This window comes from Suricata suricatta, chromosome 15 (assembly GCF_006229205.1).
Source record: "Suricata suricatta isolate VVHF042 chromosome 15, meerkat_22Aug2017_6uvM2_HiC, whole genome shotgun sequence".
In the NCBI taxonomy this organism is placed as follows: Eukaryota; Metazoa; Chordata; class Mammalia; order Carnivora; family Herpestidae; genus Suricata; species Suricata suricatta.
This window is the reverse complement of record NC_043714.1, coordinates 11,186,340-11,199,091: the sequence shown is the minus strand read 5'-3', so window position 1 is coordinate 11,199,091 and position 12,752 is coordinate 11,186,340. Positions and strand designations below refer to the sequence as shown.

Here is a 12,752-nt window from a genome sequence, read left to right as displayed (position 1 = left end):
GGTAAAATCTAACCTGACTGTAAAATGACATGTAAATTATTTCAACCACTGATAACGCAACTTATAGATGTGTTCATAAATCACAAAGAATGAATAAAAATACTGAGAAATGAACATGTGAGCTTTTTTCTAAGAATTATGAAATAAAACTTTTTAAAGAAGCTTGTGAATTGTACAGTTGGTTGGGAAGGTAGAGCGAGAGGCAGGCACGCCCCTCCCTCCCCACCCCTACGATGAAGATCCAAGAAGAACAAGCAAGGATGAACGGGGTTCAAGTCAGGACCAAGGAAGCCTGGCACCTTGTCTCCAAGGGCAGGGCTGGGTGAATGGTGTTTTATTACGTTTATGTTCTCTCTGCTCTCAAGAGGGGATCTGCGGCAGCTCATAGCACGCACTCGGTTTAACATAACCATCAAATGAGTTGTTTGACACTCTGAGCCCTGAGCTCCACACTGCCCTGACCGCAGGGGTACAAGCACCTTTCTGACTCACAGGGACGCGGGGCATCATTTTATTAACAGACCTGCTAGTGGCTCAGGCCAGTGAGAGTAGCAGCAAGGGCCAGAGCCTCCAGCCTGCCTGGCCAGCCCTGCCCAGAACAAACTGCAGGGCAGGGTGGGGTAAACTCAGCAGGGGTTCTGCAATCTGGGACACCCTTCCCGACATCACAGGAGGTGGTCTGGCCTTGTGAGCCCTGGAGTTGAGTGCTGAGTTTTTGAATTAGCCTAGGTCCTCACCTAGGTGACTTTCAACAAGTTATTTTGTGGACCTCAGTTTCCTGGTCTGTAGAATGGGATTAATGACAGCTAACTACCTTGTAAGCATACTGTGAAGATCACCCAAGGGAACTGGATCACATACTGGAATTCATTTAAAGCATTTAGAGCAGTGCGTGGTACATACTAATGCCAGAGGCAATTAGTAGGACTAAAGTCATCATTACTTAGCTCTGCTTTGCCAAGTAAAAACCAGGAAGCACTGAGGCTACAAGGCACAGCTTCCTTTCTCTCTACCCAAAGCCGATCCAAAACAACTCCTGCTCTTATGCCCACTTAACCATCCCTCACTTCTCAACTCTCACCCTCTTTAAGATATAAGAGGCTATTATCAGAAACAAAGTTTTCATTCTGTGAAATTTAGCATACTGTCTGTATTTCATTTTATAGATCAATTTAACCGAATTGAAATGGACTGATCTATGTTTTCGTCTTGTTTGTCATCACTGTAAGGAGGAACATGCTACTAGGGATGCGTCTGTGATGCTTTGTCAGGGTTCCCTGGTGGGGGGCGGGCACAGCGTTCTTCCAGCCCGAGCAAAAACGCCCTCAGGTAGAGTCTGAGACAAAGTCGCTGTGCACCACCTCTCACTGCTGAGGAAATGTTCCACGACAAGAAAACAGGAAGCTTTGCTTTTTGTAAATAGAAATTCATGATTGGTGGGCATAACTTTTCTTCACTATGGAAGTTTCTCCTCGTGCGCCAGCTCTGTGTTACACGTCCATGCAGTAGTGCTGGGGTTAGTTAGTAGTGGATACAAGGTCCCTTCATGAGGGCAAAGCCCCTCAAAATACAATTAGCTCCATTTTCTGAAAATTGTGCATGCTATTTAGGGTGTCTCTACCTTCTAAATAATTGATCTTAAGTTCATTAATTTAGGGTATCAAGAGTCCTTTTACAATTTCCCAACATAAAATTAATGTATTACATGATATGCTTCTTTTATGGCCTGTTAAACTATTATCTGAAAGAGTTCTGTGAAATCAAAATGTAAGTGCTCCCTTGAAGCCCTAACTCAAAACGTTTGAATTGACACTATCTGAATTGACCTATTATTTTTGTAGGTCAATGTGTTCAACTCGATTGCTTTAGAAAAGCTACACTCCATAGAGTTAAAACAACCATACTCAAAAATTTAAATGGGTTTCCACGATCTCTCTGTTGTAGTATTTGGAGACACGATTTTGAGTTTAAATTATATGGCGTTTACTGGTTTAAGCAAATCAATCACAGAACTTTAAACCCTTCATGCATATCCTACCAGAAGAAACAAGTGGCGGTCAGCATCATTTCCTGTGTCGGAGAGAAAGAGAAAAACCTGCCTGCAAAGTCTGATGTTCTTGTGTGGTTGCCTGTAGGAGCTACTGCACCCCTAACAGTGAGCACTGGCCAATTAGAAAGCAGGCACTCACGTTCATTTGAATTGAGTAGCATTTTCTATAACTGAAAAGCAGCAAGGGAAAAAATTTAGTATTTCATGAAGTCCAATTGAGTCTCTATTAACACAAACACTTTTAAGGAAGAGCAGCATCATTTGTGAGAGAACAGTGGAATTTTCTTGACCTGTGTGAATAAATCTTTTCAGTGTTGTCCAAATACTACTGTCAGAAAGGTCCTGGTTTCAGCAAACACGATTCAGGGAAAAATATACCTTGAGCATAAAGACAAAATGCAAAAGCATTAAAATACTTCATTTTAAAAGTCCTTAAACAATTTTCAAAAGATGCCTACTTACCTTTCCTATCTTTTCAGTGACATGTAAAAGAAAAATTACAAAATTAACTCGAATTGCCAGAGGTGTCCCAGGTTAGTTACAGAACCAAACCAAACCACATTCATTCACGCGTGCGCTCTCTCCTCTCCCTTTCAGGCCCTCTTAGCTTAAGCCATTCTGTGACGTTATAGGCATCAGGGAGTTCTACAGAAAAACAAATAGACCAGCAAAACAAAAACAAAAACCAACCCTATCTGAAATTCTTTAGAATAGAGCTGCACACTGCCAAAAAATTTTTTTCTAACACTGAAGCGAATTGGTGGAGGTCTAGGTAGCCAGTGCTTAGTGCGGACCGAGTGATCAGGCGAAGGCAAGCAGGACCTTAGTGGCCCATGTCCTATGCTAGCAGGACTCCTCAGTGACTGCGCCTTGATAACTCAGAGGTCATTCATAGAAGTGACATTCTGAGCCATCCCCCTGGACCATACTGGCATGCTTCCAGAGAATGTAACATGGAAATAATTTTTAACGGTCACGTGTAGGGCCTTTCACCTTACAGTCCAATCAGTGAAGGCAGTGCACTTGACACTCAAGAACCTAAGCCTCTAAGGTTTATTTCAGTTTTTCAACTGCCTCCTATAAAATTCTCCAAAAGTCAGAAGAATGTAACACTGGAAAGTGTTGCACAATTGCCATCCAGAGAGTCACTCACTTGTTCATAGAAACTTGATAATTACATGATGAAATATCTCGACTCTGGCCATCAGATGTCAGAAAACTTAAGATGAGCTACAGATTACCATGTTGGTTTTTTGTTCTGCAAAATAAAAGAACTGACGAGCAACCAAACTTCAGAGAAAATCAGAAATGTGAGCAAAGCTTTAAATGAACCACTATATTAACAATATGCCAACACCTACATATATATATATATATATATATATATATATATGTATATGTATGTAAAAACATAGGAGGATACATTTGCAGAAGCAAATGAAGATTCTCAGCTTTATTTATCATGGAGTCAAAGATGACAAAACCGAGAGAAGTCAGGAGTTTAATTTCGTGCTGGCCCCCTAGCTCTCCTCACTACGAATCTGATGGTCCAGAAAACAAAAAAGCCATCTTTGAAGCAGCTTCCGTAACAAAGACAGGGGAGTGTGGGGTACTTGATACGCGGCTAAAGTTACCCACGCTACATCACCGGGGCTTGGGGTCAGAATAATGGTATTACCTGAACACCTGGGTCCTCATCTTCTTCAGGAGGAGGAGATGGTGGGGGCGTTTTGTCTAAGTCTGAATTTTCAGAACCTTCTGTTTTTCCCTTGTTGACCTTTTTCTTCAAAGCACTCGCTTCTGAATCAGGTTTCTTATTACTAGAATTCAAAGTGGATCACTTAGTGTTCACTTTTTAATGAGGTTTTCCACATGCCCCATGCCTCATATTTCCCACATTAATATCCCAAATGTATCAATGACAACTGATAAATCAATGCATGTTGGCCTCTTACAGTTAAATGGCGCTCTCAATTAAGTCTTCATGGCAAAACCCCATATTGATGACCTTTGGCAAATCTCTGACCTACTTAAAAAGAAATTGCATGCAAAAACTCCTAATGCCACCCGGAGTACATTTGTTATCTAGACAATGTAAAATCCCTACTCGTACACCAAACCGTAATGAAAAATCAGATGAAGAAGTAGTTTCACTATCAACTTTTTAAAAAACAGGATATGTTTTGTTTTGTTTTGTTTTTCAATGTCAAGGAAAACTAGACTATAATGACCATTTCTTTGTGTCTCTTACAGAGAGTTTTAAAACTCCTATTTAAGTCCTTTTTATAACCAACACTACTAGGTGTCCTCTGTTACGTCATCCAGCTATGTTATTATCCAATGACAGCTTTTTAAACCTATAACAAAATATATGGCAATTTCCTCTTCTACGTGATTTTACTTAATGCTGTTTTCTTAATTTAAAATAAGCTTCATTTTGGTGCTGGGCATTTTTTCGAGGTAGTTACAATAGCTTTTTTTTCCCCCCAAAGCTAGGTCTCTGAAATACAAAAATATAGCAAAAGCGACCCCAATAAATAAAGTGCATGTTCCATAGTGTGTCTCTGCCAGACGTTAATCAGATTTGAAATCTATATAAGTCAAAAGACATGAATAAACTCTGAGAAAATACTTTTTAAAATTTAACTTTACCATCAGCTTCAAAACCTTTATTTGACATTTTTTTAGAATGCACATGTAGGGCTACTTTCCATTCCACTTTCCAAACCAGACCCAAGGTTTTCTAATATTAATTATCATGTCATCCAATGTTTAAAATAATCTAACCTCAGTAATGATTATCTTTTCCATTTCTAGAAATCATAAAATTCTAATAAATTTGAAAACAAGATATTTTAGAATGCTTTAAAAAGTTTATTTATGAAAGTTCATAAATTCCCAGAAAAGCGGGCTGACAGAATGCATTAAACGGCATGTGTTTTCAGCCCTAGCTACTACAAAAGACCCCAAGACACCTCTCCGCTTTTATTTAAGTAAAGCACACGTCACGTAAAATATTTCAGAAATATGGGAGCATAGTAAGGTATCCATCACCCACCTAAAATGTATCTTAGTAATGAATAAACACAATATTCAATAGTCTTAAACTAGTTATTTTTAAATACTCAGAGCCTGTTTCTATTCTGTGAACATTTCAACATAGTAAATAGCCACGTAAGGAAATAACTTACAAGAATTCAAGATTATAGCCAACGGCAGTTGGGTTTCAAGAGTTCTTTTAATTTAAACATTTTTTAAAAGGCAGGGCCCTAAAAACTTTAAGTCCCAAAAGATCCATGGAAGAATAATATTTTTTAAATTAAAAAAAAAAATCCACACGACAGTTCCTCATCCAACTGTCCTAGTGTTTACGCCACACATGGACAGAAGTCTCCCCTACTATGAGGCTCCATTTCCAGCATTTATTTCCGCTCTAACTGCCACAAATTATACAATACTACAGCTGAACGCTGGGCCCCTTTCCTTTCATCTGCACGCCAAGAGCAATCAGATTACCCTGGTAACCAGCGGTCACATGACCAGCACCTGCTCTTTTGGCTGGATGCCACTGACTAAAGCCATCTGCTTCCCTCAATCAGCTTTCAAACATTCTCAACACCTGCGCTGCAGTGTTTTGTGGTTTCTTTTATCAAATCAGTGCAAAACTGCTTCCAAAACTTTACATATTTCTCAAATTTGTTTAAATCAGAGGTAGGCCTGTCACAGAGTTGAACCACTGCCAGGTAAAGTAAGTCAGCAGCCAGTGCTTTTCCCGGTGACCTCTCTGCACCAGCGCGAAGTACACAATTTAATTTAGTGGGGTTACTGCACCCTGTGTGAACTGTCCTACAGGAGTAAAAAGGCTTACTGTCTTAAAGCCGCCAGAGCCCAGGTTTGATGAAATATCAATTTGCTGAAGGAGAGAAGTGCTAATGATTTTCCATCTGCCCTTCCCGTGAATGAACTATGTGGAACCACCAAGGCTGCTAAAAGTCAGACAAGACCTCTCCAAACGCGGAGGGAAAGAAAGCCGGTAGCCAGGGGAAGCACTCATCCCAGATCTGATTACCGAGAGATTTCTAAATTCATTAGACCTTGCGCTACTAACGTTGCTCAGAGACAGCAAAGCATTTCCATGCTGACATCTTCTCATGACATCAATATACAAGTCAAAAACATGCCAGGAAGTCAAAAAAGCTACAAAATCTTCAACGTCCAGCCAAAGACATCACCACCAAAGATAAGATAAAGTTCTTTTAATTAAATTGCCTTCACGACTGTTGCGCAATCAACTAATCTGGATTTTCAACTAAGTGTTCTATTAAATCTGCTTTGTCTCAAGAAAACCAAAAAGAGTTTTTCTTTCAACAAATGAGGGTAATACAGACCCTGCGTTAGACTCATGTGAGTCAGACACACTTTGGTTCAAGTTCCAACTATGTCACATATCACCTGTGTGTCTGTGACCCTGTACAAGTCACTCAATCTCCTTGAGCCTCAATTCCCTCATTGATGAGCTTACTAATTCCATCTGCCTCCAAGATTTGTTATGAGGTTTAAATTAGACAATGGATGAAAAAATGAAAATGGATAATTGGCAGTGTCTGACACAAACGGCCAGTGTGCGCGCACACATCTGGAAGTCAAGCAGCTGGGGACGTGCTCTGGACCGTCTGGGAACATGTTCCCTGGTGCGGCTCACACCCACTTGGACTGAATCAACTGCAGACTCAGAGCCAGAATCCCACTTCACCAGAGATCATTTTCTCTAAGCGGCATGAGGAGAGGCAAAGTCCTTTATCCACAGTCCCCAATACAAGCTAAGAGGGCAAACAAGCAGACGACCCCAAAGGCCACTCCTCTTCATGCCCATGACCGCTGCTTTGGTTCAGTTACAACTGTCCCCCCACTGCCTCATCCCCCTAGTGATCTGCGGGCTGGGTTACCCACGATCAGACCGCAGAGGAAAGGGCACGCATTCTACCTCCAGAGTCGCTACTTAATTTAAATCTCCAAGGTTCAAAGCCAGTCTTTCATAATGTCAAAGCCTCAACATGGCCATACAAACATTCCTCTCCCAAATTCTAATTTGGAAAGCTGGAAGGCACACACAGGACAGTTGGGGGTAAGAGAATATTATTAATAAGAAACATCCCTTGAGCCGACGTGACAACGCTGAGAATGAAGCCACTAAGCTGCCTGGCACAGATACAGAACCTTGGACAGCTGTCGTGATGGCGACGCACGGGTTTGGCCAAGGCTGGCCTCCACGTGGTGGCCTACCCGAGTGAGGATCACAAAGGTGCCCGGGAAATGCTTTCTGACTCTAGCCCTAAATGGCCTCGGCCCCGGAGCTATCATGCCTGCCCCCACTCCTCTCCTGGGCCCGCTCTGCCTCCCGCATTTCCTAGTTCAGGGACATGGTGCTGCCCCAAAACATCACGCACAGACCCACCCCCCCACATGTGAGCGCAGCAGCCAGCTAAAACGTAATCCTGGCGGCACCATTCTGCTTCAAGTTCAATTCCATCTACAATAACGTCTGAGAGTCCGCACTGGCATACAAGGCCTTCTGCAGGTTTTGCAACTGGCAACATTATGTTTCTATTTTCTCCACCCCAAACCCTTTAGGTGCAGACACACAGAACTGCTAACAAACGGGTACACCTATCACCTCCATTCCCCTCCCGGCTCCATCTACGGCTCTGGGAGACTCAACGAGACCATCGCTCATTCAAGAGAAGCATCACCCCTCCTAACATGAAAGATGGCATACCCTGTGGTAGCAGGACTACAATGCACCAAATTCAAAGATCAGAGCTGTGTGTGTGTGTGTGTGTGTGTGTGTGTGTGTGTGTGTGTGTGTGTGTGTGTGAGAGAGAGAGAGAGAGAGAGAGAGAGAGAGAGGGAGGGAGATGTCTTTCTCCAACTATCACATAAGCTCAAAAAGAGGAGGAAGTGTGTCCTATTTATCTTTGCTTTCCTAGTGCCTGGTCCGGTAGGTTTCTTATCAATTTTAGCAGATCGATTTAACTGCTCAGCACAAGTTAACAGCAACAACCACAACAAACACATACACAGCCCTCAGGACGTACCAGGCACTACTCTAAAGTGCTTTTCTCATTAACTTGTTTAAGAAAACTCTACATACAATCTATCTTTGTGAGGAGATACCTATGAAGCTCAGTAAAATGGGATTAACATGCTACCAAAATAGAGGGACACATAGCAAGTGTTCAAAACCCTGTACTTGCCCTCCCTACTCACACAGCTCTTTCATTTCCTCAACCTTATCTCCCATCACTGCTGGTGTGACCAAGACATGAAGCCACCCACTCCTGAAGCTAGACAAGCCCTTACAGCCTTGGAGGGAGCACAACTTTCTGGGGACGGAGCTGGCAGTCTGAAGGGCCACTGTCCCAGCTTTGCTTCCATTTCACACTCTTATTCTGAGAGTGGGGTCATACTGGTGGGCAGCTGGATGGGCTCAGGGTCCACAGCGCAGTGACATTTCAATCACCTCTGCTAGACCAGGCTCTGGAGTGCTTCAGTTGCCCCCAGTATGATCCAAGCATATGCCTTAAAAAAATTATATATATATTTAGAAAGAGAGAGAGAGAGAGAGAGAGCATGAGAGGGACAGAGAGAGTGAGAAAGAATCCCAAGCAGGATCCACACTGCCAACACAGAGCCTGATAAGGGGCTTAATGTCAGGAACCAAGAGATCAAGACCTGAACTGAGATCAAGAGTCAGACGCTTAACCGACTGAGCCACCCGGGTGCCCCCAAGCATATGCCATCTTGATGAGAACGCTGAGAACCCAAACTTGGTATTCAGAGAATGCGTGTCACATGGAGGACATGCTAAGCACATCCCATGCCCTTTACGGAAGGCTTTTAGAGTCTACAGTAAAGAGCTGAGTGACAGGACCCGAAATTGGGTGGCATGAACTCCTCCCACCTAAGACACAGCACACAGATAACTAATTCTTTTTGGAGAGAAAGAGTACAGGTTTTTTAAACAAGCAAGGGCCAGAGCTTACTGGAAATCCAGCTAGGTGTCCTGACTTACTGCAAAACAGAATGCAGTTAAACATTGCTCAGCATCAATGTAAGGACCCCGGTCCTCAAAAAAAAGGGGGTGTGAAAAGGAACCGTGTTGTGGAAGCACACAGGATAAGAACACAGGCGATGATGAGGTGTGGACAGTGAGGAGTCCTCAGACAAGACCCATCAGACGGGCATGTCAGTGTAGATTCTCTTCGCCCTGGGGAAAACCAACCTTGAGGCCGGGGTCCTGAAGATTAATAAGATTTCTCAGAGACTCAAGCCAAAATGTCATCTTTCAGAAGAAAAGTAAAAGGCATTGAAATATATCCTTATATTTTACATGCCTGCAAGGTTTTTAAACAAAGAACTGAAACTAATGAACGAGAGGAGGGAGAGAGGCGCTTCTAGCACAGGATGTTTGCAGTGTGTTGTGATTCTGAAAGATGCCGGTGGCCACGACAAAAATGGTAATAAGCTGTAGGGTCAAGGGTCCAATGGTGGCAGAGAGAAAAGCATCAAGCCTCTCAACTTGAGTATAGAATTTTCCTCTAAGTTTTTTTGGAAATTTTTTAAAAGTTTATTTATTTTGAGAGAGAGCATGAGCTTAGGAGGGGCAGAGAGAGAGAGAGAGAGAGAGAGAGAATCCAAAGCAGGCTCTGCACTGCCAGCATGGAGCCCAGTGTGGGACTCGAACCCATGAATTGTGCACCTGAGCCAAAATCAAGAGAGGGATGCTTAACTGACTGAGCCATTCCTCTAAGTTTGTAAACAATGAAAAAGAAACTTAAAAGAAAAGAAGCAAAATGAAGAAGAGACAAAATAAAGTACTAAAAGCTTAAAAATATCAATTAAGGCCACATGAAAGGGGTTACAACATCAAGTAAAATCAACCCAACAAAATAAAACTTTTAAAGAAAGTCCTAAGACTAAAAATCGTTTTAATGGCTAAACTAGAATGTAATACAATGCAGGTAACAGAATAATGACAGATGGAGACAAAGCAAACCCTGGGCGATGGACAAGAAACACAAAGGCCAGCTCCTCCCCGTGAGGCCAAGGGCAAGGACCACTCAGGAGACTGGCCCAAACGTCTGAGATGCTCCACGGGGCAGCCTTGGGCAGAGAGCTTCTGGGCAGATGGAAGGATGGGAGCAAGACCCTTGACCTGCCCCCTGTGCCCGTCTGTCCCCAGCACGGCCCGCCTGCAGGTGCCATGTCACCCCAGCTCCTAACCCCCACCCACAAGTTCTTCACCCTACTCTTCCGGTTGAGAAAGAGAACACTTGAGAAGAGAAAAAGAGAGAGAAGGGGATGGGATGCTATTTTACTTCTGAACAACAAACGTATGATTTCAATGACAAATTAATAGGCTTTTTTTTAAAGTTCTCTGAAAATCACTGGATGGAACACCTCTAAGACATTTCATTTAATCTAAATTGTTACCTTAAATAGCTCTTCTAGCATCAAGTACTCCTTAAGTACATTAACTATGCTAAATTTTTAGGAAGGCAGAACAAAGAAAGTTGGATACAGAAACCTAATTTGCTTTCACTTAAAATGAAAGCATATTTCAAACACTCATCATGCCTCACCTTTACATTTTATAATCAAACTTTCCAAGGATGAAGAAACTGAGGGTCAGACAGGCTCCACGCTCAGCCCCAGACGTTGCAATGCTAGGACTGTAGCCAGAACCTGTCGGGTCCAGAGCCTGCATTTGAGCCCTGGGATGGGTCCGAAGACATCTACCTTCTTCGCGAGATCGGCCGGGGAGCCCGGTGCTGGCCTGGCCCTTAGTGGTATCCTTCAGGCCTCAGAAATGTTTCCCGCTGAATGCGTTCTGTGACTTGGACGCTCTCTGGGTAGCCTTCCAGTAACATAAGAACCCTGTCCTGAGGAGAGCTAGAGGGGGCCCCCCTTTTTAAAGAAGAATATGGGAGGAAGGAAGGAAAGAAGGAAGGAAGGAAGAGAGGGAAAGACATAGAAACCTCTCCTGAAAAGAGCCAAATCTATTTTTAATAATGAATATACTCTTTTTTAAACTGTCTACTTATTTATTTTGAGAGCGAGCGAGCGAGCAAGCAGAGGAGGGGCAGAGAGAACGAGGGAGAGAGAGAATCTCAAGCAGTTCGGCACTGCCAGCGTCAAGCCCAGTGAGGGGCTAGAACTCACGAATTGCTAGATCGTGACCTGAGCCAAGATCGAGAGTTGGACACTTAAACGGCTGAGCCACCCAGGTCCTCCAACAATGAATATATTCTGGGGGAGGCGAGGGGATCATAGAGACCCCTCACGTAGTCAAGAATTATCGCTGAAAATCTATGGGCTACTGAAGTCCACGGGCTGACTTAAGGTCACGTCGGTCAGTAACATGGAAAAGAAGCCTTGTTAGCGGATTTGTCATCTCGTTCCAGAAGCTCAACACAAACATTAGTGCTCTGGCTACACGGCACCTGGCACCATAACGCAACACAGAACTGAGCACATGAGGTGTCACAACGATGACGCAGAAAGCACGCCCTTGGACTACAGTGTATTCTGGCCCAGGAGCCGAGTGGCAGGCAGCGTGTGGCTGCTCATGCCACAGTCTAAGTGCCACCCTTATATACGCATGGCATTCCCGTGACTCAGGAAGGGGGACACTGGGCTAACACGGGCAATTAGAGCCCCACTCCCTAGATTCCCTAGACCTTCTCTGCTCTGCCAGCATGACCGATGCCACGAACAGGCATGCTGCTCACCCACATTCTTATCAGCTGTGACCCACCTACAGGGAGGCGGAGACTCCGGCAGAGCAAATGGCAAAACCAAGGAGGAAATCTCCCCTCCCACCCCCAACAGGAGAAGCCAAAGGGCCACGACATTACATTATCCCTGCAGAAGTCAGGGCTACATCCACGACCCCTACTCTCACGGACGTTCAAGGATGTTCTCCTCTGACATTAAATTCAAGAAGAAGAACGGTGTCACTTTCCGCAATTCACACCATGTCCCCAGTTAGCATGTTAACGCTGAGCGGCGCAGACTCGCCTGCGAGGCTGACGAGGCCGCCGTTTCCGACGAATGGCGCGCTCAGGGTGCTCTCCCAGCGCCCAGACTCCCAGGGGCCTCACCTGGGCAGAAAGAGCTCTGTGCATCACGTGACAGATTCTGCATCCGCACAGAACTTCACGCTTTTCAAAAGCATTTTCATATGTAGATATTTTTAATCATCATTTAAAAAATGAGCCCATGATTCTTTGCACCCTGTGTCTCCCCATTCTAACATCACGACCACATACACTGAGGCAACGTATGCTCCACCCCAAAATTCCACCTGAGAAAAGACTTCAAAGGAACATGTCTCCAGAAACCCCCCCCTTGAACCGCTGTCCCCCGTGGCCTCCTCTCCTCTCAGCTTCCAGCGGCTGGCTGCTGCGAAGGGCGGAGGTGGGGGCTAGGCACCCTCTCCCACACAAGCCCGCGGTGGCGGCAGGCCACCACTGTCGTCCACGGCGGCTCCCTGGACGGGCGGGCGTCCCAGCGTGGTCACTCCTGCATCTAGCACAGCGCAGGCCTCAGCAGACCTGCTGTTTAGGGCTCAGTGTTGTTGGGCACGCTCCTCCCCGGAGGACTACGAACTGAACCACGTGTTGCTAAAGATAGCAACACG

The 12,752-nt window shown here is 44.4% G+C and overlaps 1 protein-coding gene across 1 annotated transcript in view; it reads right to left on the bottom strand.

Annotated features, from left to right (window-relative positions):
- CHD7 (chromodomain helicase DNA binding protein 7) overlaps positions 1 to 12,752 on the bottom strand; it is a 146,599-nt gene that overhangs the window by 67,483 nt on the left and 66,364 nt on the right. Inside the window, exon 5 of the mRNA XM_029923243.1 lies at positions 3,729 to 3,870. Coding sequence (XP_029779103.1) covers positions 3,729 to 3,870 — 142 coding nt within the window. The remainder of the gene's footprint in view (positions 1 to 3,728; positions 3,871 to 12,752) is intronic.